The sequence below is a fragment of the Diplotaxodon limnothrissa genome, linkage group LG3, assembly GCF_057381915.1.
Source record: "Diplotaxodon limnothrissa isolate DT_005_m linkage group LG3, D_limnothrissa_male_GT1.1, whole genome shotgun sequence".
Classification (NCBI taxonomy): Eukaryota; Metazoa; Chordata; class Actinopteri; order Cichliformes; family Cichlidae; genus Diplotaxodon; species Diplotaxodon limnothrissa.
The window spans coordinates 39,901,521-39,928,869 of NC_140598.1; the positions used below are offsets into that span (position 1 = coordinate 39,901,521).

Here is a 27,349-nt window from a genome sequence, read left to right on the forward strand (position 1 = left end):
ACAATGAACACCGGTGTACCACAAGGCTGTGTGATGAGCCCTTTCCTCTACTCCCTCTTCACCCACGACTGCAGACCTGCTGATGGTTCCAACACCATCATTAAGTTTGCAGATGACACCACGGTGATTGGCCTCATCAGTGACAACGATGAGGCCGCCTACAGGGAGGAGGTGGATCGTCTGGCTGAGTGGTGCGACAGAAACAACCTGCTGCTTAACACCGAGAAGACCAAGGAGCTCATCGTGGACTACAGGAGGAATGCTGACCCACATCCACCCATCCACATTAAGGGGACGGCTGTGGAGCGTGTGAGCAGCTTCAAGTTCCTGGGAGTCCACATCTCCGAGGATCTCACCTGGATGACCAACTGCTCCAAGCTGGTCAAGAAGGCTCACCAGCGCCTCTTCTTCTTGAGGACTCTGAGGAAGAACCACCTGTCCTCAGACATCCTGGTGAACTTCTATCGCTGCACCATCGAGAGCATCCTGACCAACTGTCTGGTACGGGAACTGCTCTGCCTCGGACCGGAAGGCGTTGCAGAGGGTCGTGAAAACTGCCCAGTGCATCGCCGGAGCACCACTTCCTGCCATGAAAGACATCTACAGGAAGCGGTGTCTGAAAAGGGCTGGGAAAATCATCAAAGACCCCAGTCACCCATCGCATGGACTCTTCACCCTCCTGCCCTCTGGGAGGTGCTAGAGGAGCCTCCGGACTAAGACCACCAGGTACCGGAACAGCTTCTTCCCCACAGCTGTCAGACTCCTGAACTCTGCCTCCTGACATCTGACCCACGTTAAACTCATGGACTGAACATACACACACCCACAATGGACAACTGTACCCTCAAACACACAATAATAACATGGACTGAACCACCACTCACAACCACTAGCACTTTATATAGCCTCTGTAGAAACTATCTACACCCTCACTTTGTCATGATCCTGGGTCTGTTGACCCAGCGTTTTCAGTTTTAGTTTATGTAAGCCCGTCAGGTTTCCTAAGTTCATTTGTTATCATGCCTAGGTGTTTCTAGTTCTTATTATTTCCCCCTCGTGTTTCCAACTATGTTAAATCTCCCCTGCTCTTCATTCGTTTCATGTCTGTGTCTTACGTTGTCAAGTTCGGGTTGTCATGTCTATGTCTCTTTATGTTTCCTGTTTTATTGTGAAGAGGTCTGGTGTTTCTGTGTTCATCGTGTTCAGTTTTACTCTCCCACGGTGACGTCATTATGTTCATATGTGCCAGCTGTTTCCCCATGTGTTCCCACTTCCCTCATCATCCTGTGTGTATTTAGTCCGTGTGCTTTCAGTCATTTGTTGTCAGGTCGTCTGCTCATCCATGTCTCATCCCCAGGTACCCATGTCAGTTCACTATGGTTAAGCTTTTTCATGTTTTGTTATTAGTTCACCCAGTTTAGGTTATTGTTTAGTTTTCACCGATGCCCGATTATTTTTACCCTCATTGCTAGCCTCAATAAACGGCTTGTTTTGTTTATCCACACTACGTTTTGGTCTGCGTTTGAGTCCTCCTCTGCAACACATACGGTCTGCCCCAGCCAGACCGTGACAGTACGACCTGACCACTATGGACTCAGCAGACCGCGAGCTTTACGAGCGTCGGGAGGCAGCCTTCGCCCAGCTGGAGGAGGAGCTCCGCTGGAAGCCGTGGCGCGCCCCCAACTATGAGCGGATTTTCCACGGGACTCGGCTAGCTCTCGGAGGTCCCAAGAGCTGCCTTAAGTCCCCGCCTGTTTCCAAGCCTCGTCCGCTTCAAGTGGGAGTTTTTCGCGTGGCTACAGGCGCTCACGCTCCAGCCTCGTTGTCGCCGTGTTGTGCACCGGGGGCTCAGTCGCTCGCTCCGCCGGCTTCCTCCGCTCGAAGGAAGCGGCGCGCCCGTCGCCATAAACTGGACAATGCCGAGCTCACGGTGGTGAGTGACATTGACTTTTATTCTCACGTCCCGTCTGACATTAAAAGTAATCAGCTCACTTCTGATCCGTGGGGAACTTCCCTTATGGATGACGACGTGGACTGGGAAGAATCGTTTTGCTTTGCTCCCTCTACACAGGGAGAGATGAAAAACAATACCCGCTCGCCTAAGTCTGCACATGCGGTTAAAGGGAAAACTGTGAACCACTCTACCAGGTCAAACACCTTCAGTTCCGGTTCCGTCTGTTCGGGTTTTGTCAGGTCCGGTTCAGTCATCCCCGAGTCAACCCGCTCTGCAACTGTTAACCCAAGGATTTTGAAAACTGTTAAAACTAAGACTGCTATTGCTAAGACTGCTAAACATGAAGTGGACGGCGGGCTCATTTTTGATAGATCCGTTTTTGTCGACCCTATATATGTTGACCCTGAGCCTGCTGTTTCTGCGACTGTTTTATCTGAGCCTGCTCCCGTTCCTGCTCGTGTTTCTCCTCCCGGGGCAGCTCGGGCCCAGCATACCTCTGCACCCGTGTCTGTTCCTCGGGTGGGGGAGACTGAGGCCCAGTTGGCTCCCGCTCTGGTTTCCAGGCCGGCTGAGGCTCTGACCCTTTCTGCACCCGTACCTGCTCCTCGGGTGGGAAGGGCAGTTGCCCAGCCGTTGCCGGGACCTGTTCCGGTCCCCAGGGTGAGGGCAGCCAGGATACAGCCCGTCTCCGCACCCGTACCTACTCCTCGGGTGGGAGTGGCTAGTGTCCGGCATGCTCCTGCACCCGTCCCTGTCTCTACTGAGGGCTCAGGAGAATTCGGTCTGCAATCCACGCCGCCATCGCTACTGCATGCCTTTCAGTCATTAGCTCAGTCATTAGCTCTGTTAGCAGCCCGGTCCGTAGCTTACATTCCTGTGCTTCCGTTAGCCCAGCCCTTTACCCACTGTGCAGCTCAGTCATTTGCTCCATCACCTGCTCAGCCTTCTGTCCAGCCGGTGGTCTCTACACCTGCTGGTCATGCCTCGACAGCTGGAGGGCCCGAGGGGCCCGCCCAGCCTCATGCCTCGTCAGCTGGAGGGTCCGAGGGGCCCGTTCAGCCTCCTGTCTCCGCTGGAGGGTCCGAGGGGCCCGTTCAGCCTCCTGTCTCCGCTGGAGGGTCCGAGGGGCCCGTTCAGCCTCCTGTCTCCGCTGGGGGGTCCGAGGGGCCCGTTCAGCCTCCTGTCTCCGCTGGAGGGTCCGAGGGGCCCGTTCAGCCACCCGTCTCCGCTGGGGGGTCCGAGGGGCCCGTTCAGCCACCCGTCTCCGCTGGGGGGTCCGAGGGGCCCGTTCAGCCACCCGTCTCCGCTGGGGGGTCCGAGGGGCCCGTTCAGCCACCCGTCTCCGCTGGAGGGTCCGAGGGGCCCGTTCAGCCTCCTGTCTCCGCTGGGGGGTCCGAGGGGCCCGTTCAGCCACCCGTCTCCGCTGGGGGGTCCGAGGGGCCCGTTCAGCCACCCGTCTCCGCTGGAGGGTCCGAGGGGCCCGTTCAGCCACCAGCTGCTCCACCGGCAGCCTCGTCCACGTCTGCTGCAGCTCCAGCCTGTGCTTCGTCTGCTGCAGCTCCAGCCTGTGCTTCGCCTGCTGCAGCTCCAGCCTGTGCTTCGCCTGCTGCAGCTCCTGCCTGTGCTTCGCCTGCTGCAGCTCCTGCCTGTGCTTCGCCTGCTGCAGCTCCTGCCTGTGCTTCGTCTGCTGCAGCTCCAGTCTGTGCTTCGTCTGCTGCAGCTCCAGCCTGTGCTTCGTCTGCTGCAGCTCCAGCCTGTGCTTCGCCTGCTGCAGCCTCTGTGTCTTCAGCCTCGTCTGGTCCAGCCTCCGTGTCTTCAGCCTCGTCTGGTCCAGCCTCCGTGTCTTCAGCCTCGTCTGGTCCAGCCTCAGAGCCTTCAGCCTCGTCTGGTCCGGCTTCATCAGAGTCTTCATCTTCGCCTGGTCCGGCTTCGTCAGAGTCTTCATCTTCGCCTGGTCCGGCTTCGGCCTCTGCTACGCCTGGTCCGGCTTCGGCCTCTGCTACGCCTGGTCTGGCTTCTGCTTCTGCTTCGCCTGGTCCGGCTTCTGCTTCTGCCTTGTCTGGTCCAGCCTCGGCCTCAGCTCCTGCTTCGCCGTCGCCTGGTCAAGTTTCAGCCTCTGCTTCTGTGTCGGCCTCGCCTGGTCCTGCAGCTGTGTTGCCGCCGCCCAAGCCGCGTTTTGCCCCTTGGAATCGCCGGCCGCTTTCCGGGCCATTAGCTGGACATTGTTGCCATCGGGGTCGGCCGCCTGAGCTGTTGAACTGTGACCTGTGGTGCTCGCGACCTCCGGGTCGGCCCCCTGAACCTTGGAACTATGACCTGCTATGCTGTCGGCCTCCGGGTCGGCCCCCTGAGCTCGTGGACTATGGACTACTGGACCGTCACCCTCCAGGTCGGCCCCCTGAGGAGTTAGGAACTGTTCCCTGCGCTTCTGTGTTTTTGATGGACATTTTGTTTTTGTGGCCTTGTTTCTTTCACCCAGTTTAGGTTATTGTTTAGTTTTCACCGATGCCCGATTATTTTTACCCTCATTGCTAGCCTCAATAAACGGCTTGTTTTGTTTATCCACACTACGTTTTGGTCTTTGTTTGAGTCCTCCTCTGCAACACATACGGTCTGCCCCAGCCAGACCGTGACACACTTATCTTAACTGCACTACTGTATAGCTCTGTGTAAATAATCATTCTGTACATTCGATAATCTTTAATCCTACAACTGTTTACAACTTGCATAGTTCCCATTTCTGTATAGCTGTATATCTCAGATTCTGTAAAGTTATTTATTTCATATTCTGTATAGTTTTTCATATTTATATCCTGTTCATATCCTGTACATAGCTTGTACTCACTACAGCCTGTACATACTTATAGTTATAGAATATTCACAACATACTTCATACCGTGTACATTATAACATACCATAATAGACCCATTTCTGTAATATACTCACATATCTATATTATTGCTAATATATATTGTAATATATCTATATCACTAAAGCACTTCTGGATGGATGCAAACTGCATTTTGTTGCCCTGTACCTGTGCATGTGCAATGACAATAAAGTTGAATTCTATTCTATTCTATTCTATTTAGAAGATCATCATTTAGACTGGAAATATAGTTTGAAGCTTCATTTACAAAGCCCTCTGTAAAAACATATACTGGTCAAAATAACTCCAAGATTCCTAGATATAGTCTGAGATACTGGAGCAAATAGAATATGGGATATCCAGGCTATTAAGTCTTTAAGACATAGCTGTAGCTTGATTGATTTATATAATCTGGCTTCATGGATAAATAAAGCTGGTTAGCAATTAAATTCATAGCGATGATAAATGTATGCTATTCCTTCTAATTATACTGCCTAAGCAGGCGTGTATATCATAAACGGAATTGGTCCTAGCATGGAATACTGAGAAAGTCCTAACATTAATGTGTGAAGACTATCCATTCACATGAATGAACTAGAATTATCTGATAGATATGATTCAAACCATTGCTTTGCATTTTCTTTAATCCCTACTGTGTGTTCTAAGAGCTGCAATAAAACATTGCTTGATACTGTTGACCAATGAGAAAGTTGATATTGGATATCATTAGCTCCCACATGGACTACAATCCACTTCAAAAATTCAAGTGCCAGGAAAACAGTAAGTCTTTTCCATCTTCATCCTGATATTCCAGATATGTAGTCCTCCACAGAAAAGGTTGTGGAGCATGATGGTGTGAGAAACAAGACACGATTAGCTGCAGTGTCACAAAACTCCCTGGCTGTGGATTAGAGCACGGCAGTGCTGGAGGCACTGAGTACAGAACAATAAAGAGTTTTTATTTACAGAAGCACCAGTTGATCTATTTACAAAGTGGGGAAAAGACGGGTTCTGGGAATCCACACACAAACAGGGGGGAAAGACACTTGCAGTCCACACACACTCCAAAGACCACACTCCGTCCACGCCTCACACTCCTCTTCATACTCCACAAGAAACACAAAAGCTCGCTCCAATCCTCACACACTTGATCTAGGGGGCAGGTCCACGGAAATCTATTCACAGCGATACAAAAGGTTACTATAGGAAGATCGCCAGGGAAACACGACAATAAACCGAGCTGGGGTTAACACTGACGAGAGTCGGCAACAGTCCAGCAACGAGAAACACAGAGCTGCCATCTTATAAAGGGACTGGAACACTGTTTGGTGATGAGCCACAGGTTTGTGATTATGACCAGGGCCCTGTTTCAGGAAGCCGGTTTGGAAAACTCAGAGTGAAAAACGACACTCACGGTTGAGTAACCCCGAACTGTCCAACTCGGAATATTCCGTTTCAGAAAGGCTGATAACAATTAGTTCAGTCAACGCGGAGTTGCTTTAACCCCAAGTGAAGCGCGCGGACGAGGATACATAAAGCCCTGATAAGCGGAGCACAGATTAAGCGAGTCACCATGGAGACGGAGGGAAAGAAGGCGCGGTCAATGTATTTCACAGCGCTTGAGGCCGAAATTCTGATGGCAGCATATGCCGATAACATGCAAATTCCGCGGAAAAAAGTAACACAGCCACAGCTGCAAAAGCATGCATGGCAAAACATAGCCGACAGAGTCAATGCGTGAGTGTTAATTTAAACATTGATCGAGGGATTTCCACCCATTTAACACGTTATTTTATCATATGTTATTTTATTTGTTATTTTATACATTTTATTTTGTGATGTGATGTGAGCGCAGGTGCAACCCAACAGGCCCCAAACGTGCCTGGCAGCAAGTAAAAATGAAATATAAAAATATAGTCCAAACAGGTAAGGTGTAATTGTATTATGAGCCATAGTGCTTGGTCTGTTTGTCCGATGTAAATCAATTGCAGTTAGAGGCTACATTAATTTTCTTTCTGTAAGCACTTATTGAAATTATCTGAGCACATTACAAGTACATATTTGCTTACTCTGTATGCTCAAATGTGGCCCGTTATAGCCAACAGAAAAAAGCGGAGGCCCGAAAAACAGGTGGGGGTCCTCCACCACCACCACTCACAGAGGCTGAGCAGTTGGCCCTCAGCCAAAACAGTGGGCGCCCTGTGGCTGAAGGCATCTCTGCGGGGACATCCTCTGAGGCAATAACCCCGCAAGACACAAGTGCCTACATAAGGGGTAAATTCAAAATAATACATGATGTGCATACATCCTTTCTTCACAGTCACCTTTGCAGTGCTACTCATTCATTTGATAAACTCTTTACCATAATGGATTATTTTGTAGTGAAGTTATTTTCCGACTGATTTTGCCTTCCCTCAGCCTTGGTTGTCTTTGAGAGCATAATGACAATAAAGTGTAAGGTGCTTGGTATGTTTGTTAATTGCCATTTGGTCCCTTGTAAGTTATAAGTGACCTGTATAAACCTCATATTCTATCAGTTGATGGTGATGGTGTACTGCATCTGGTGCAGCCTCCTGTTGAGCCAGACCAACATGCAGTTGTGAGTAATACTCCACAGATTATATGAGTTTACAGTAGAACAGCAATGTTGTCTATTTCTTTACTACAGGAAAATAATGAAGAAACATTGACAGCTGTTACAGAGGAGGAAGCAACAGAGACACTTTATGAGGTTTACATCTTTTAATACTTTGTGTACAGGAAATACAGGCGACCAATAAAGCCAGTTGAACAAAAAATCTGTTTATTCTTCTTTCAACATGTTGAGGTGATGGGTCAAAAGAAATGATTGTGACATATGGTGTCTCTGACTGCTCTTCCATCTTGTATGTCCGTGGGAGGGTCAGGATGTTCATGGTTTGGATCACTGCTGATGTTTGGTTCAGAAGGACAGTGTTCTCCTCTAATTGTGGCAATGTTGTGAAGAATCACACATGCCACAATAATGTCACATGCCCTTTCTGGGGTGACCCTGAGTCTTTGCAGGCACTGGAACCGGGCCTTAAGCATTCCGATAGTCATTTCAATTCTGGCTCAGATTATATCGCTGCTGTGGGCCCGGTTCAGGGTCAGGGTAAGGGGTAAGCAAATAGGGTAAACATGGATACCCCCTATCACCAAGCAAGTAGCCAGTGAACTCTCCTAAGACAGAAGGGTACACTTCAGTTCAAATGTCCCTGAAGCAATTGGTCTTTATATATTTTAAAGTATTCTCAACTCACCATGTCCAAATTTTGTGCTCAGTGTACATTCACGGAATATTTGTGAGTCATGGACAGAGCCTGGCCACTTGGCTTCCACATTTGTGATAATGTTGGCAGCATCACATATGATCTTCACAGTGCAGAGAACACAAATTAGCATCCATTACTATAATGAAATAATTTGTTAGTTTGACATGCTACAGGGAACTATGTACCTGTACATTAATGCTGTGGAAAGACTTCCTGTTCACATAGTCTCCTTCATTTACTGAAGGAGCAATGATTGGAATGTGAGTGCCATCTGTACAGCCAATCACGCCTGGGAACCCTGAAAATAAATGTGCAATTTAAGTAGTAGTCCAAGTATCACCACATCATACATTAAGTTTTGGTCATCCTGATACCTGCAATTTTGTGGCATCCCTCTTTGATAAATCTTGTGGGTCTATGACCGGGGAACACCACAGACGAGTACAGGAGACGTTTCAGTGCAACTGTAACATTCCTGACTGCCCGACAGACGGTAGCCTTGGAAACGTGCTCAGCGTCACCAATATTATACAGAAAGCTCCCGTTTGCAAGAAACCGAAGTGCAATACAAATAATATGCAATGAACTGAGAGCATGTCCGCGATGTGTCACATGCGTAATATATGGCCTGAGGATGTTATCCAAATAAATTATAGATTGTGCTGAGAAACGGTAACGTTCGCACAGAAAATCATCAGGAAATGATAAAATGTCCAAACGCGCTCTGATCACTCTCTCCCGGCGGAGAGCTCTGCGGAGAATTTGGGCTTCACGATCTACTGGCTCTTCAAGGAAGTGGCACGCCATGTCCGACACTTCCTACTGTCAGGTTTCCGACAAAGGGGCGGAGACAGTCAGGGTTAGTTGTAGTAAACCTGCTAGGGGGCAGGTTAGCTTCACGGAGTGTGTCGTCATAGTGACTCACTCAGGCTGCAGCTGAACTCGCTTTGTGAAACCGAAAACCCAGAGTTTTCGTTAACTCAGGGTATACTTACTCAGTTTTTCCACTAAACCGGCTTCCTGAAACAGGGCCCTGGTGCGTGGGCCAAGGGCAAGAGCCCACAGGTGAGCTCCGCCCAGGCAGTGAGAGAAGGAGGGACAGAGCAGGAACACAATCAAAACAAAAACACATGTAGCCACACTGAGCCGACCGGGTCGACACAGGGACCCTGACAGTCTTTTACTTTTAAAGTGAATGTTCTTCCTTTACTGTGAGCATTTAAGTCAAAGCAGTTTTAGTCTTTGAAGTATTTACTTTTGCTTGGATGCTGGAGTTTCATAGCACAAAATATACAATCACATAATTGACCGGGGCCCTATTTCAGGAAGCCGGTTTAGTGCAAACTCTGAGTAAGTATACCCTGAGTTAACGAAAACTCTGGGTTTTCGGTTTCACAAAGCGAGTTTAGATTAATTCTGAGTGAGTTACTATGACGACACACTCCGTGAAGCTAACCTGCCCCCTAGCAGGTTTACTTCAACTAACCCTGACTTTCTCCGCCTCTTTGTCGGAAACCTGACTGTAGGAAGTGTCAGACATGGCGTGTCCCTTCCTTGAAGAGCCAGTAGATGTTGAAGCCCAAATTCTCCGCAGAGCTCTCCGCCGGGAGAGAGTGATTAGAGTGCGTTCGGACATTTTATCATTTCCTGATGATTTTCTGTGTGAACGTTACCGTTTTTCAGCACAATCTACAATTTATTTGAATAACATCCTCAGGCCTAATATTGCTCATGTGACACATCGCGGACATCCTCTCAGTTCTGTACATATTATTTGTATCGCACTTCGGTTTTTTGCAAACGGGAGCTTTCTGTATAATATTGGTGACGCTGAGCACGTTTCCAAGGCTACCGTCTGTCGGGCAGTCAGGAATGTTACAGTTGCACTGAAACGTCTCCTGTACTCGTTTGTGGTGTTCCCCGGTCATAGACCCACAAGATTTATCAAAGAGGGATGCCACAAAATTGCAGGTATCAGGATGAACGAAACTTAATTTATGATGTGGTGATACTTGAACTACTACTTAAATATTACATTTATTCTCACGGTTCCCAGGCGTGATTGGCTGTACAGATGGCACTCACATTCCAATCATTGCTCCTTCAGTAAATGAAGGAGGCTATGTGAACAGGAAGTCTTTCCACAGCATTAATGTACAGGTACATAGTTCCCTGTAGCATTTCAAACTAACAAATTATTTCATTATTAGTAATGGATGCTAATTTGTGTTCTCTGCACTGTGAATCATATGTGATGCTGCCAACATTATCACAAATGTGGAAGCCAAGTGGCCAGGCTCTGTGAGTGGTGGTGGTGGAGGACCCCCACCTGTTTTTCGGGCCTCCACTTTTTTTCTAGTGGCCATAACGGGGTCACATTTGAGCATACAGAGTAAGCAAATATGTACTTGTAATGCTCAGATAATTTCAATAAGTGCTTACAGAGGGGAAATTAATGTAGCCTCTAACTGCAATTGATTTACATCGGACAAACAGACCAAGCACTATGGCTCATAATACAATTACACCTTACCTGTTTGGACTATATTTTTATATTTCATTTTTACTTGCTGCCAGGAACGTTTGGGGCCTGTTGGGTTGCACCTGCGCTCACATCACATCACAAAATAAAATGTATGAAATAAAAAATAAAATAAAATATAATAAAATAACGTGTTAAATGGGTGGAAATCCCTAGATCAATGTTTAAATTAACACTCACGCATTGACTCTGTTGGCTATGTTTTGCCATGCATGCTCCCTTTCTTTTGCAGCTGAGGCTGTGTTACTTTTTTTCTGCAAAATTTGCATGTTATCGGCATATGCTGCCATCAGAATTTCGGCCTCAAGCGCTGTAAAATACATTGACCGCGCCTTCTTTCCCTCCGTCTCCATGGTGACTCGCTTAATCTGTGCTCCACTAATCAGGGCTTTATGTATCCTCGTGCGCGCGCTTAACTTGGGGTTAAAGCAACTCTGCGTTGATTGAACTAATTGTTATCAGCCTTTCTGAAACCGAATATTCCGAGTTGGACAGTTCGGGGTTACTCAACCCTGAGTATCGTTTTTCACTCTGAGTTTTCTAAACCGGCTTCCTGAAATAGGGCCCGGGTCAACTGACGATATCCAAAGATGTTTGTATTTTGTGTTTGAACAGAGGCAGTTCTGCAGGATGTGATAAAACCTTAGTCCTTTTCCATTGTGCCATTTTAAAAGTTTCCTTTTAATTACCATTCATTTTAAAAATCATTCATATTAAATAACATTATTAACATAAATTATATCTTTATTTTCATATAACACATATCAAATCCAAACTGCAAATTACTTCAAACAGAAATTATAAATCTCAAAAAGCGTAATGAAAGTATATTGCACACAGTGAAGAGAATAAAATAAAATTTAAACAATTATTAAAATAAATAACAAAAAATATTTGAATTATACCACTTGAATAAAATAAAATGAGGATAGTAAAAAATAACACAGTACAAATTACTTAATTTTAGATCATAGCAGTGAAAAATCAGGTTCAATTTTTGCTTTTAAAATCTACTCTTAAGTTATTTAAAGAACAGTGAAGACAAAACTTCATTCAGCAGATGAAATTAAAATGTTCCAGAAGTTGTCAGTAGATGTTCATGTTGTGCCAGTAGAGGGCGCTGCAATTGCACCAATCTGTGGTTTGCTGCTCATGAGTCGTATGATCATGTCTTGGGGCAGTCCGTTGGATATCAGCACATTTTTGATCTACAGAGAGGGAAAAATGAAGACAGATATTCTCACTGATTTTTATTATACATGTGAGGGTTCTTTAGAAAGAAGCAGCAAAGGTTTTAAGAAACTGTGCTCGCATAAACAGTTTTTATGATGAAGGGTGTGCCTGTGTGGTTTTGCATGTCTATCATGTGTGAACAGTTTAAGATATGACCCCATACAGTCATTTCTCCCAGTGGGGTACTGTAGACCAGGGGCGTCAAATTCACTTTACATCACATTCACTTTCATCTAATGCGGGCCGGATCAGTGAAAATGTCGTGTTTACACTGTGTTTCTTAGATTACTCAGTGTTCATATTTTCTTCATGGTTATTTCACTGAGTTTCATATTCTTTCAGTTTACACAGTGTTCACAGTCTTCGTTGTTTTCTTAGTTTCGTGTTATGCTACTGCTTACAGCCAAATAAAGGCTCGCCTTTTGTTAACTCCCACAAACTCCTCTCTGCGTCTGCTTCTGAGTCTTAAAAACAAACAGACCGGCGTACCCCCGCTGTGACAGCAACTCTGGTTTCTGTCAGTCTAAAAAGAAGTTAATTATTTTATTGTTTTTTTTTGGATGATAAAAAAAACAATGCAGTGATGACAAATAAAAAAATTGTTAGCATTTCTGGACTTAAATTGGAAGAAATAACAACTCAGTCATAGAGTGGCAGACCATGTAAATGTACAGAGCAGGGTTATCAGATCAAATCAAATCAAATCAAATCACTTTTATTGTCACATCACATGTGCAGGTACAGCACATGTGAGTGAAATTCTTGTGTGCGAGCTTCACAAGCAACAGAGTTGTGCAAAATACAATAATGTAAACAAGCAAAATACAAGAATGGCTACATCTGAAACTAATAAATATATGTACAATATATAATAGTATATGCATTTCTGGATGTGTATACTAAATATTTTTCTACGTGTGTGTGTGTGTGTGTGTGTGTGTGTGTGTGTGTGTGTGTGTGTGTGTGTGTGTGTGTGTGTGTGTATACACATATTTTACAAATTACATAGAATAAACAATAAATAAAATATATAAAAATATACAGAGTGAGACATGTGCAAAACAGTGGCATTACTGTACAGTATGGAGTGCATAATGTTAAAGTTCCAGTAGTGAAGGTGAGGTGTCTATGACGTGTTCAGCAGTCTGATGGCCTGGTGGAAGAAGCTGTCTCTCAGTCTGCTGGTACGGGACCGGATGCTGCAGAACCTCCTTCCTGATGGAAGCAGTCTGAACAGTTTATGGCTGGGGTGACTGGAGTCCTTGATGATCCTCCCCGCTTTCCTCAGGCAGCGCTTCCTGTAGATGTCTTGGAGGGAGGGAAGCTCACCTCCAATTATCCGTTCAGAGCACCGCACTACTCGCTGGAGAGCTTTGCAGTTGTAGGCGGTGCTGTTGCCATACCAGGTGGTGATGCATCCAGTGAGGATGCTCTCAATGGCACAGTGATAGAAGGTCCTGAGGATGCGGGGGCTCATGCCGAATCTTTTCAGTCTCCTGAGAAAGAAGAGGCGCTGCTGCGCCTTCTTCACTGTTTTGTTTGTGTGTACTGACCACGTAAGATCCTCAGCCAGATGTACACCAAGGAACCGGAAGCTGCTCACTCTCTCCACAGCAGCGCCGTTGATGGTGATGGGGGTGTGTACTTCTCTGCACCTCCGGAAGTCCACTATCAACTCCTTTGTCTTTGCGACGTTGAGGGTGAGATGGTTGTCTTGACACCAGTGGGTCAGGGCGCTGACCTCCTCCCTGTAAGCCGTCTCATCACCGTTGGTGATAAGACCCACCACTGTAGTGTCGTCCGCAAACTTCACAATGATGTTGGAGTTGTTAGTGGCCGTGCAGTCGTAGGTGTAGAGTGAGTACAGGAGAGGGCTCAGTACACACCCCTGTGGAGCACCAGTGTTCAGTGTGATGGGGGATGAGGTGATGCTGCCCAGTCTGACCACTTGGCGTCTGTCAGACAGGAAGCTAAGGATCCAGCTGCAGAGGGAGCTGCTCAGTCCTAGATCCTGCAGTTTCCTGTCCAGCTTCGAGGGAACGATGGTATTGAATGCTGAGCTGTAATCTACAAACAGCATTCTCACATACGTGTCTCTCTTCTCCAGGTGTGACAGGGCAGTAGTGTCAGGGCTATGGCATCATCAGTGGACCTGTTGTGGCGGTATGCGAACTGTAGAGGGTCCAGTGAGTCGGGTAGTGCAGAGCAGATGAAGTCCCTGACCAGCTTCTCGAAGCATTTGCTTACGATGGGGGTCAGGGCTACAGGTCGCCAGTCGTTCAATGAGGAGATGGTGGAGGATTTGGGTACAGGGACGATGGTGGCCATTTTGAAGCAGGCTGGGACTACAGACTACAGATGCTGAAGCGCATAGTGTTAAAGGGACTGCATTAACATCTGCACAAAAACTGTGTACCTGGAGCTTCATGTCATGGGTTTTCTTGGCAGATCAGCATTTCTAATGCGTTAGTGACCCAGTGTTTTTGCCCATGTAGTGTAATAAGGAGCCTGCCCTCATTCCCTTTATCATTATGTGTCAGTGGTCATAATAGGTGTGTTTTAACTCAGACCACCATCTTTTCTCTTTTTGATAGATAAACGAAAAACAGAAAGTAAAGCAAAGCTCAAAACACAGAGTTCCCAAACTGGATATATATACCTTACATGGCCAACACTATTTTAATCTTTAAAGCAGGATCTTTTGTTCTCTATATGCAGTATTATAGCAACCTGTGTGCTGAGTCAGCAGCTTTGTCAAAATGTCAGAATTTGGCACCCTGGGAATGAGAATGAGTTGGACAGTACAAGGATTTTAGAAATTAGAAGGACTGAATGGGCTCTGAAACAGATCCAAAGACTCGTTTACAATTCAGCCAGTAGCGTTTTTAGTGGGAAAAACGTTTCATCCAAGTAACTTTATCGGTCACTTGGATGAGTGAACAGGACAGGGAAGAACGCTGGTTTGAGTGGGGAGTCAAGGAGGTCTTTTATATGAAAAGGGAAATCTCTGAAACAAGGAGATCTTACATCATCATGCAATCACAGCATCTTACAATACTGTGATAAGATAAGATAAGATAAGATAAGATAAGATAAGATAAGATAACCTTTATTAGTCCCACACGTGGGAAATTTGTTTTGTCACAGCAGGAAGTGGACAGTGCAAAAGTTATGAGGCAAAAATTAGGATACAATAAGAATAAATACAGTACACAACTGTACAGAATAGAATAAAATAAAATACTATATACAGTAGAATAAAATAAAATAAATATACAATAAGATAAAAATAGAATACAAATACAAATGCTATATACAACTGAGTAAAAATACAACGATGACAGAAGGATTATTGCACTTAGTATTATTGCATATGTATGGATGTGTGTGTTTGATCAGTTAAAGTCTTTATTATGGAGTCTGACAGCAGTGGGGAGGAAAGACCTGCGAAATCTCTCCGTCCCACACCGTGGGTGCCGCAGTCTCCCACTGAAGGAGCTGCTCAGTGCTGTCACAGTCTGCTGCATGGGGTGGGAGATGTTGTCCAACAGTGATGACAGCTTAGCCACCATTCTCCTGTCACTCACCACCTCCACTGGGTCCAGAGGGCATCCTAGAACAGAGCTGGCCCTTCGGATCACCCTGTTCAGTCTCTTCCTGTCCCCAGCAGAGATGCTGCCGCCCCAGCAGACCACACCATAAAAGATAGCAGAAGCCACGACAGAGTCATAGAAGGTCTTCAGGAGTGGGCCCTCCACTCCAAATGACCTGAGTCTCCGCAGCAGGTACAGCCTGCTCTGCCCTTTCCTGTAGAGGGCGTCTGAGTTATGAGTCCAGTCCAGTCTATTGTTCAGATGAACACCAAGGTATCTGTAGCTGTCCACAGCCTCAATGTCCATACCTTGGATGTTCAGTGGTTGCAGTGGAGAATGCTTGTGCCTGCGGAAGTCTACCACCAGTTCCTTGGTTTTACTGGCGTTGATCTGGAGGTAGTTCAGCTGGCACCAGTCCACAAAGTCTTGGGTCAGACCTCTGTACTCCTTGTCGTCCCCATCAGTGATGAGGCCGACTATTGCAGAGTCATCAGAGAACTTCTGCAGGAAGCACTGGGTGGAATTGTGGGAGAAGTCTGCAGTGTAGATGGTGAAGAGGAACGGAGCCAGAACCGTTCCCTGTGGGGCCCCCGTACTGCAGATGACCCTGTCCGACACACAGCCCTGAGTCCTCACATACTGTGGTCGGTCGGTGAGGTAGTCCAAAATCCAGGTAGTGAGGTGATGGTCCACTCCAGAGTTCACCAGCTTGTCCTTTAGAACCGAGGGAAGAATGGTGTTGAAGGCACTGGAGAAATCAAAGAACATGATTCTCACAGTGCTTCCAGCGGTCTCCAGGTGAGCGAGGGAACGATGTAGGAGGTGAATGACGGCATCATCCGCTCCAATGCCAGGCTGGTAGGCAAACTGAAGTGGGTCCAGTGATGAGCTTATTAGGCGCCGAAGCTGAGCCAGGACCAACCGCTCCAGGGTCTTCATCAGGTGGGATGTCAGAGCCACCGGCCTGTAGCTGTTGAGGTCCTTGGGGCGTGAAGTCTTTGGCACTGGTACAACACAGGAGGTTTTCCAGAGCTGTGGGACTCTTCCCAACCTCAGGCTCAGGTTGAAGAGGTGCTCCATCACCCCACACAGTTGGTCCGCGCAGGACCTGACGACCCTCGAGCTGATGCCATCTGGACCCGCTGCCTTCTTGCCATTAATCCTCCTCAGTTCCCTCCTAACCTGGGTGGTTGAGAGAGACAGGCTGGAGCCTTGTGTTGAGTGTGTATTGGATGCTGTTGTTGGGGGTGGGGGGGAGTGAGCAGGGTGAATAGAGGAGGTGTGAAGTGTCTGAGGTGGAACAGCAGCAGTGGGGGTGGGTGAGTCTGCAGCCGATGTTGCAGACTGCCTCATGGCTGAATCAAATCTGTTGAAGAAATGATTCAGTTCATTTGCCCACCTCACATCCCTCCCAGGCAGAGAGTTCTGCTGTTTGTGGCCCGAGATGGTTCTGAGGCCTCTCCAGACTTCACCAACGTTGTTTTGTTGAAGCTGGTTCTCCATCTTCTGCCTGTAGCTGTCCTTCCCATTCCTTATCAGTCCCCTCAGCTCTCTCTGCACCCTTTTCAACTCCTCTTTGTCTCTGGATTTGAAGGCCCTCCTCTTCTGCTTGAGGACGGTTTTAATTTCTGGGGTAATCCAAGATTTGTTGTTGGAGAAACACCGTACAGTCCTGGTAGGTACGGTGTTATCCACACAGAAATTTATATAGTCAGTAATGCATGTCACCAGGCTGTCGATGTCCTCTCCGTGGTCATCACAAATCACCTCCCACACAGTCGACTCAAAACAATCCTTAAGAGCCTCCTCGCTCTCCTCCGACCATCTCTGTACTGTGCGGGTGGCTGGTGGCTCCCTGCGCACTAAGGGCTCATACACAGGGACAAGGTGCACCAGGTTGTGATCAGATCTGCCTAGGGGAGGGAGAGGTGATGAACTGTATGCCTCTTCTGCATTGGCATACAGTAAGTCCAGTGTTTTATTGACTCTGGTTGGGCAGGTCACATACTGGGTGAAGGTGGGCAGTGTGGAGTCCAGTGAGGCATGATTGAAGTCCCCTGATATTATGAGAAGGGCTCTCGGTGATTGTGTTTACATGATGATGTAAACATGATGATGTAAACAATGATTACAGCCATTCCCCAACTCTCTGCGAATGGTACTCGTATCCATTGATCAATGAGCATTAATCAGTGGTTGTTGATCAATGGTAACAACAATTTGCATATTAATGATCAAGGAACTGACTAGAGGTGGCACGATACCACTTTTTAATGTCCGATACCGATTCCGATATCATAAATTTGGATATCTGCTGATACCAATATGAATCCGATATTTTGTAATCAATAAAACTTTTTTTTATAAATATCTTGCTGCATTTTGTAAAAGTTCATAATCAAGTTTTAAAAAACAAGAGACTGAAGCTATTCTGTCATACCTGTATGCAAAAAATACACTGCACCCAAAACATTTTATAGTTCAGCAATACTGATCAATCTAATAAATTTAAACCTACACCATCCCCCCTATTGTGGTATTTTAAAGAGTACTTAGTGGAAATATTAAGCAACCTAACTAATAGGGTTGCCAACTCCCAGCAAAAATATTAGGGAACCACCCCCCGCCCTCCACCTCATGATGCTTAATTGACTTTAACTTTAATTTAATGCAAGTGTAAGACAAATGCACAGAAATCAATTATTTTTCTACAATAATTAAATAGATTCAACATCTTTCTTCAACAGAATTGCAGACTTCACAGATGGTACCTTCCCAAAGGAAAAAGTACTATAGCTTACTAAGGTGTATATATGACTTATTACTTACCATATACAATAATGGATTTCTATACATTTAATGAGATGACCACTTTTGTTGTAAGATTCAGATAATTATTTATTCAAAGTTTTTAAATGACATAACAAAGAAGAGTATTTCTTTGTGCCCCCCTCTCCCTGTTAGGACCCGCCCCTGCACAGTTACCAGCTGTCAGCTACGTAAAAAGGGAGCCCCGTGTTATTTGTCTCTCGGAAACAGTTCATAACTTCCCTTCAACACACCTGTTCAGCTCTGATGATTTAGTAAGGACATCTCCTGGTTTTATCTTTAGGTTTCACTCTCACTACATATCCAAACGGACATCATGACCAGCAGCTTTTACAGCTGTGGCTCCAGCAAACCTCAGCTGATTCTAGAAAGTAATATTAAATACATTCTAACAACAGCTTATCACACTTAAACGTGCTGCTGTTGTTTATCCGCTGGTCTTCTCTTTCTAGCGCAAAGTGGGCGATAAACAAACAAGAAAGACGGACTTGCGGCAGAAAAGCCAATCAGCTGATCATTGATCAGTTTCATGTTTGAAGTAACAGGAGAGGGAGGGGGAGAGAATGAGAGAAGTAGATGCAACTGCGCAGCAAAGACAGAATAACTCCAGCTTTGTGTCCTATTTTTTTTTTTTATTCTAACTGAATTACGGGAAAAATCGCTTCCCTTTCACCTCAGTATGGAACTCCAATGGCCAGTCCAGCTGAGGCTCAATATCATTTGTTAAGCTTAACGTGGAAATACTGTGCAAACATTCAGGGAACTTACACACTTGCTTTACTTCTCTGGGATAGTTTTCGCCGAGATGAAATGCCGCAGTTAGGAAGCATGTAGCGAGGCTCCAAGTGCTCCAACAGACCGACAGGTCTCGCAGACAACAGCCGCTCTATCACGTGACACATACTGCGCCGATGCGCCGAGCTGGGTTACACCAAGTAGCGCGTTTTGTGAGGCGATTTTGTGATACTTTGGATCGGATTACATTTTTTATGTATCTCCGATATCCGATCCAGTAATTTAGGTCAGTATCGGACCGATAGGTAATATCGGATCGGTCCATCTCTAGAACTGACCTCATATCCCGTTGTTATCCAGTTGTGCTAATCATGCAAATGTATTGTTTATAAGGTTGGGGAAACCTGCAGTCAGCTGAGCCTGAAGAAGTCACTTTGACGAGTAATGAAACATTTGTTCCACTGAAAACGTTCCGGATAAACAGAATCAACTTTGAGATTTCCTTACCTGAGTGATTGAGCATGTTTCAAGACATATTAGCCCTTTAAAATTTGAGCCATGAAATAACTGCAAGACATCTTAATTTTTTTGATAATGGAGTGTTTGCTGAATCTTTAGACAAAATATATAAAAATCTATCAATTTTTAATCTGCATATATACGAGTTTTAATTTGTATCATGTTTGCTACATATGCCATATTTTTGCAATTTAGTCACTAAAAATGTGTCACGCAATTTATATAATTTTTTGAGGATAAAAAAAGTCAAGCTGATGATCTAGAAGTCTCAAAACACATGTATCAAAGACAATACCCTGGGCGTTAAAGGGTTAAAGGGTAAATTTGAACAAACACGTTTATAGTCGAAAGGGTTAACGGTTTTGATGCTTCCTTAATTTGTTGTCGATCAGCTGTTTCCATACAGTCCATATGGTGCAGCTGTTTGACTCTCTGATGGGATTTCTGAATAAATACAAATATACTTACCTGTGTAAGTAAGTAATTTCTATCAACTTTTGACAAGTCCACCAAAGAGGTAATCTTCAATTTGAGAACATCTAGAAACACAAAGACATTGTCATGTATGGCTGTGTATGCTGGGGAAAAAAATCCACAAAATAAACTTACGAATAACAAACCAAAACTTGAACATGGAAACTAAGAAGTAAACATTGGAAACTAGAAACAGAAGCACTAGGAAACGAGGAGCATGAAACTAGCAACGATGGAAACAGAAACACAGAAACTTAGAGACATGGGACGACGCGATTGACTGGAGATGCACAAACAGAGGTCAAGGAGAAGAGACAGGAACTGTGTAACACAGGTGAGGCAACAAAACAATACCAAAGAACTAGAAATCACCAAAAACTAACTAAAAGAAAGAACATCAATAATAAAAACATAAACACTGGGTCGCCAGACTCAGGACCATGACAGACATGTTAGAATCCAATAGAAATCACTGTACTCTATTCAGTTCTCAAAGTTTTCAAGCAACGTCAAGTCTGTTGATGATTTTTTAATTCAGACCAAATACATTTTTTCTTTTTTGTGTTAGCAAAAAGAAATATGCACTGTGAATTTTAAGATGGTGGTGTGAAACTCATGTCAACCATGTTGTCCTACATGAAACATTAAGGTCCTGTGTTTGTCCACCAAGGCTTAGTTAGCTTTACTTAATCATCTATTTACTTCCTGCTGGCATTTTCGATCATCATTCTATATTTCTTGCTTTGCTGAGTTTGTTCACTAGTTCACACTGTTGATTGCAAAGGCAACCATTGGGTTTTGTGGCCTGGTGAAAATCACATCTTATCACCTGATGACTTTATTTTGGACTTTGGATTTTGTATGCAGTTAGTCAGTACTGCAAAATTCACTCAATATACCTCAAAAGTATTTTGCTGGTTTTACAAATTAAGAATTGAGAGTATTGTGTAGTGATATAAAATTGGCATAATAATATGAAGTGAGAGTAATATATCTTGTACTGAGACAGTGTAAACATCATGTCATTTCATTCATACTCACAAGATGGTTCACTGGGTGTAGTCGTTTCGGGTGTTGTGGTTATTACTGGTCCTGTAAACAGTCAGAATTAGACCTTATAACTCTGTTACACTGATCCAGTAAATTAGATTTAAAATGTGGCTGAAATGGTGACGGACTCTACTCACCTTTTACAACGGTCACAGTGACACATCGAAGCTCTGAGTGATACTTGGTCCCACTGCAGAAATAAGTCAGTGCAATAGATCTGTTATTAAGAGTACAAAATGATTCTTTCTGTAGTTTCACATCATCTTTCCTTTTCAAGTATACCAGTATACCTCTCCAACACTCCTTAATGATCATGCTTACACCACCCAAAAACAAGTATAAGCAGAAAAGTTGACACAGACACACTTAACAGTAAAGAGAAATCTGAGAATAAAGAGAAATCTGATGATTTGATGTTTTAAATGTGATCAAAATACAATAAATATGACAAAAATCCGACTTGTAGTCTGTTTAGGAAATACCTTGACTGAAAGATGTCAAAGCAAATAATAATAAAGTCTAATGTTTCATTATACAGGCGTCTGATTCCATGATAATTTGAAGTACCTTAACCACTGATACTTTGTATCTTAATTGAGCATGCTTTCATAACATTTTTTTCTTAACAATCCAGCAACTTTCTCCTTGTTATTCCTAGAGGTACTAGTTTAGGACAACCCCGTAAGTTGGCTCAGGTGGTACAGCAGGTCATCTACCAATTAGCAGGTTGGTGGTGGATCAATCCCCAGCTCTTTCTGTCCATATGCCACAGTATCATGATACTGACTCAGCACTAGGGCTGCCACGATTAGTTGACTAGTCATGATTACGTCGACTATCAAAATTGTCGATGACTAATTTAATAGTCGACGCGTCGTTTGAAAATTTTTAAGCTCCCAAAAGACGCAGGAATAAGTGGTAGGATTTAAGAGTAATAACGGACTGAAACAGAAGATGGCAGCACTACATGTACAAGGATGCCAGCTGCCGTTAAACCCCGAAGAAGAAGCTGTGTCCCAGAATTCATAGCGCAGCCCAGCTCAGTTTCCAACAATGGCGGCAGCTAGTTAGTTTTAATATTACACTTATTATTCTTTCTGGGTCACAGAATACACGTTTAACATATTTTCAGGCGAGAATGTAGCTGTGTAAACCTCAAATATCTGCTCAGTTTATCAAGACACCACATATGTCTGTGAAGGTTCTCAGTCATCCAGATCATCGTAGTCAAAGGAGCTTGCAAAGAAAAGCGTCTGAACTTCTTTAAGTTACTTGAAGATGTTTCACCTCTCATCCGAGAATGATAAGGTTTTCGCATGATAAGGTGGGGCCAGGTTTCACAATGAACTCACCCGAAACTCTGGCTGATTGGGACCCACATCCAGTTTCACACCTTGGCTCAGGCGATTAGAGGATCATCAGGGGGTCCTTTTGTCCCTCTGTGGGGGGATACTCTCACTAGGTTTATATCTGGGACTCTCCATTTGACCTTAGAACTGAAGAAGCTTCTCGGATGAGAGGTGAAACGTCTTCAAGTAACTTAAAGAAGTCCAGACGCTTTTCTTTGCAAGCTCCTTTGAAGACACTACATATTTTCAAAAGCGCTCAGACATTTTCGGAGACGTCTGTTACCCACCACCTCGATAGCTAGCCGGGGTTCAAGGCTCACTAGAGCCGTGAGAACACCGGACTCCCGGCAAATCGTTTTCAAACCCACCGCCGTCTTTCGCTACTCATGTTAAACATGATATATAAGTAGGGTTGCCAGCCGTCCCTTAAAAAACAGAATCGTCCCGTATTTAGAACCACTGTACTTTTGTTTCTAAATACGGGATGATTCTGTTTTTCAAGGGACGGTAGGCAACCCTACATATAAGTCACTTAGATAGCTTAAAAATGTTATTGTTTGGCTTTTTTCAGTATTCTATTTGTTCCTGGGTAAATCGGTTTGGCTGAGATTAAAGTTATCATTTTTACGCAGCTGAATAAACGTCAAGCAGACAACTGATTATCAGAAGTGTGAGATGCTCGAGAATATACTCCAGTGTCCTGTTATATTTTAGATAGCCAGGAGCAGACAACTGAGTTTATTAAACTCCAACGAAACAATCTGCAAATTTCATCTTGTCTTTATTTTTAGTTAGCACATACCTTAAACACTTAAAGCTGTAAGCTAATGATAGTTATATAAGAGCAGGTGCATGCTGGTGCAATAAGCTGTACGTTTTACATCCAATGGATGCATGATCTGATTAGTCGACTAATCGCAAAAATAATCGGTGACTAGTCGACTATCAAAATAATCGTTTGTAGCAGCCCTACTCAGCACATCCATGTAAATGTTAGATAGAAAGTAATTTAGGTACAATATGTTTGTATAACACATGTCTGTCTGTATGTGTGATAGGGTGAATGAGACTTGTACTAGAAAGTGCTTTGAGTGCTCAAAATTGAGTAGAAAGATGTTATATTCTTCTTGTTTTAGCTGCACCTTTTACTACAGCAGAAGATTTACATTCATCTCACTCTGTTTCTAACATCCTCATCTGTCACACCAACCCTTTGGATGTCCTCCTTCACTACATCAGTGAATCTTCTTAAGTCTTTTCTCTCTTCTTCTCTTTTGATTTAAAGTCCCCAATGAGCATCATGATCCTCTACCCAGGTTCTTAGTGTCTTTTCCATTTTTTCTCTCTCTTGTTATCAGCTTTTTGGTTTTCATTTTGCCTTCTGCAATTGTAATCTCAAAAGACAAAAAAATATTTGTTGACTCAAAGGAGAGCTAACTACCTTTTAATGATGGAACAATCCTTAAAACAGGAAACTTGTAAGGCAACAAGTTAAAATTTTACTTTGAAACTTTTTCATTTCAGGAATTTCGAGCCCGTTCTTACTCCCGAGGCGTAACATGAGGATGTTTTGTCACGTCCCGCGGCGTTCCTGAGGAACGCGAAAGGGTTATGGCTGAAATCCAATGCAATGACGCTCCTGCGGTAACAGACGTTCCAACCTTGTATTCCAGCCCTAAACCTAACCTTATCCCTAGCCCTAACCATAACCTTTTTCCTGACATTAACCAGGACTTTAATGATGTTAAATAGTGTGTTTCTAAGCGATTTGAAGAAAAAGAGCGAACATGTGTAGATTGAGTCCATACGGTTCTGATATTTCCTCATTTTTCCGAGGTCATCATTTAGGAACGTGGTGGGTAGCCGAAAACGTAATATGTTGACGATTTGTCACCTAGCGTAAAATGTTACGCTTTGGGAGTGAGAACGTGTTGGAATTTCAACTGTTGCAACGTTCTACAGAGTCATTTACATGAAACATGAGACTGACCGAGAAACTGCCTGGACAGCAAAACAGATGGGGAGGCTTTGTCCTTCTTCGCTTTCAGATGGTGTCCATCTCAGGGTGAACTGTCCTGGTCCTGATGGACTGCTGATTAAATTGTACGGCCCGCTGTAGAGCAGCTCAGAGACCCTTCAACAAACAAAATCAAAAATTCATCAACTTGTGTGTGGGGTTTTTTTTGTTTTTGTTTTTGTTTTTTTCCAAAATCTCCACATCTGCAAAAAGAGCATATTTCTTTTGTTTCCCAACTAAAGCACAGATTTTATCCGGCCATGTTTTATTTCTCAAACCAACCAACCTTGGAAGCAGGGGCGCTTTTAGCCCATTTTTAGGGGTACTGAAGCACATCAAACATCAATCAATCAAGACTAATGTTGGATCAGTGTTTCAATATTTATATCTTTTATTAGATGTTCATGTGGTTTACTTTTGTATTACCTAATCTTTTTGCATTCATGTCCTTACATCTGTGTGGCATTGGCTGTTTTATTTACTGTGTCGTCTAACTTGACTTCTGACTGTAATCTTGTACATCAGCACTTGAGATTTGTAATAATAAAGATCATCTCACATATGTAACCTGATAACCTGAAACATATGTCAAATTTGCATGTCACTCATTTCTCTTAGATTCATGACTTTGAGGCCTATATTTCATATCTACCCATAGGCTGCTCTGAATATAATATTTAAACTTTTATATATTCAGACAAAGTCTTTAACTGTGTTTTACTTACGTGGAGTTAAGTGCCTCTGCAGTGATGTGAATTTCCAGAGTCTGACTGACATTGTTGTAGAGCTGAGCTCCGTTGGCTGGTGTTGGAGGAAGAAACTTGGGCAGAAAGAGTCCTTCTGTGCAGGATGGCACTGCAGGATCAACTGGAAGAATACAGAGAAATTAAGGTGATTCTCACAGGATGCAAAGATGATCCACAGTAAAATATCTGCTGGACAGATTAATATTTGTTGGTCCAGAGAATCAGTCCTGATGACACTGGTGGTCAAACATCTCTGTACATCAGGCCGAGCACTAAGTTCATCGTCAGCAGCTCTTTAGTGCTTTCATTGTAAGATAATGAAACGTATATTGGTACCTTTCAAAGCAAACTGAATCGGTATTTTGCTGATGGCATCGTTGGTAGTTATTGTTGTTTGTGTCCCGTTGGTTTGAGTCAGAGTGATGGTCTGTCTGGGGAAGTCCTCCATCACCAGCTGTACTACATACGAACCTTCATTACTGCTGCTGGTGGGGCTGAATGACAGAGTACAAGACGACTGCAAGAGGACGAAAATGGGCTTGAAGTCAAAATAACCAAAATGTTTTCTGTTGCAGAAAAAACAACTTTTTTGGACAAACTTTCACTTTTGCAAAATAAATTGATCTGAACTGTAACTCAGTTAAAACCATTTAATCACTTTCTGTGCAAAATGTTTGCTTGTCTCATCTGACATGAGAGTAACAGTCATTGCTCACCGATGAGAGGCTGAGGTCAGACGGTGGAGTGCAGGGGTTACACTCTGAGAGTGCAGAGTTTCCATATCTGCATTTAACTTCGTCTCCATCAGGGTCAAACATCAACAGGCTGAAATCTCTCTGACAGTTTGAAGGAACTCTGAGAGAGAAACAAAAATTGTAGCTCTATTTGCTGTATTCATTTTAATGTAAAGAACATTTGATAAATACTTTGTTAAATACATTTTAATATGAAAGGGATGAATGTAAAATATGAAATATATAAGAATACAAACATAGACACACATTAAGTGGGCTTACCCCACAGCTGGTAGGATGGTGGTCTGAGGTGATGTGTTGGCTTTGCCGGTGTCGGACCGGTTCCTCAGTTCCACCCGAGTCACAGCTCTCCATGATGAAATGCCATTTTTGACGTTGGATATCCATGCACTACCCTCCAACCTTGATAGAAAATTCAGTTTTCAAAGTCTGAACATAACATGTTTTAGTCAATTATTAGTTTACCACGAGTGACCCATTTTTGTCGCCCTTCAGTGACAATTAAAAATTGTTTTTACAAATGACTTTTTCCTGTTGTACACTCACCGAAGTTCAAACGGAGCGTTGCTGGGAACCTGTCGAGTCATGATTCCCTCTCTCTGACACCAGTCTCCACTGCTCTCCTGTTTTACCGCATATAGTGTGTAGGTTCCAGTCCCACAATCACCACTGAGGCAACTCCATGTTTCATCATTTGTGCAGACAGCTGTGTGGAAGTTCAACTTATACCGAACGGTCACCTGTAGAGTTACAGCCACAAAGTGTTTACCTAACATTTTCAAGTTTTCAAGTCTGGAAAATTATTTTAGATAGAAAATGTACGTACTGTGACAGATCCGTTTTCAAAAGTGTCCTTTGGGTAGTAGGTCATGACTGTGCCTAAAAAATGTGAAGCCTGAGTGGCGCAAACCATCAGCAGCACCAACGATGTCGCAGAGAGCAACATGATGAAAGTGTGTGTCTCTGCACAAAGGTAGAAATCACTGACAACACGAATACATGTACTTCCAAAGACAGCCTCTCTTTCACTCTCTGTCCTTTTGTCTGATGTTTTTGGATTAGTTGATTTAGTTTGTAAACATGAAAATTACCTGGAATCAGCAAACACCTATTAGAAGATTACAATCAGATGGTGGTGGGTACTGAATGCACTTGTCTTATCCAACTTTAAGAAACACATACATCAGACTATTTAAAAAATCGTATTTTCAATGAAGTTGTTTTGAATAAATCAAAACTTTCTTAAACTATTTTTTCACATTTGTTTTTATCTTTTAGTTGCAATAGTTCGTCAGTTTATGAAACAAAAGTGATTTCTGTGCACAACAGATCAAGGACCTTTATGCTTCGTTTATGTCTGTCTGCACATTTGGATGCATGTAAGAATATAT

The 27,349-nt window shown here is 44.0% G+C and overlaps 1 protein-coding gene across 1 annotated transcript; it reads right to left on the bottom strand.

Annotated features, from left to right (window-relative positions):
- Positions 1–11,755: 11,755 nt before the first annotated feature.
- On the bottom strand, positions 11,756–26,904 carry LOC146635824 (uncharacterized). The gene is made up of 11 exons (XM_085349080.1): positions 26,785–26,904; positions 26,505–26,698; positions 26,220–26,360; positions 25,920–26,058; positions 25,540–25,720; positions 25,183–25,324; positions 24,431–24,574; positions 21,229–21,281; positions 21,083–21,133; positions 20,036–20,106; positions 11,756–11,866 (listed from the first exon to the last, which is right to left on the bottom strand). Exons 1-11 carry the CDS (start codon positions 26,902–26,904, stop codon positions 11,756–11,758), a joined length of 1,347 nt encoding a protein of 448 aa, XP_085205206.1.
- Between the last annotated feature and the right edge of the window lie 445 nt (positions 26,905–27,349).

Excerpts from the sequence above, each read along its gene's own strand:
- LOC146635824 (XM_085349080.1), bottom strand. The coding sequence starts at position 26,904 with ATGTTGCTCTCTGCGACATCGTTGGTGCTGCTGATGGTTTGCGCCACT. Across the intron at positions 26,361-26,504 it reads AACGCTCCGTTTGAACTTCG|GTTGGAGGGTAGTGCATGGA; the intron begins GTGAGTGTACAA and ends TTTTCTATCAAG. Across the intron at positions 26,059-26,219 it reads ACCATCCTACCAGCTGTGGG|AGTTCCTTCAAACTGTCAGA; the intron begins GTAAGCCCACTT and ends TTTCTCTCTCAG.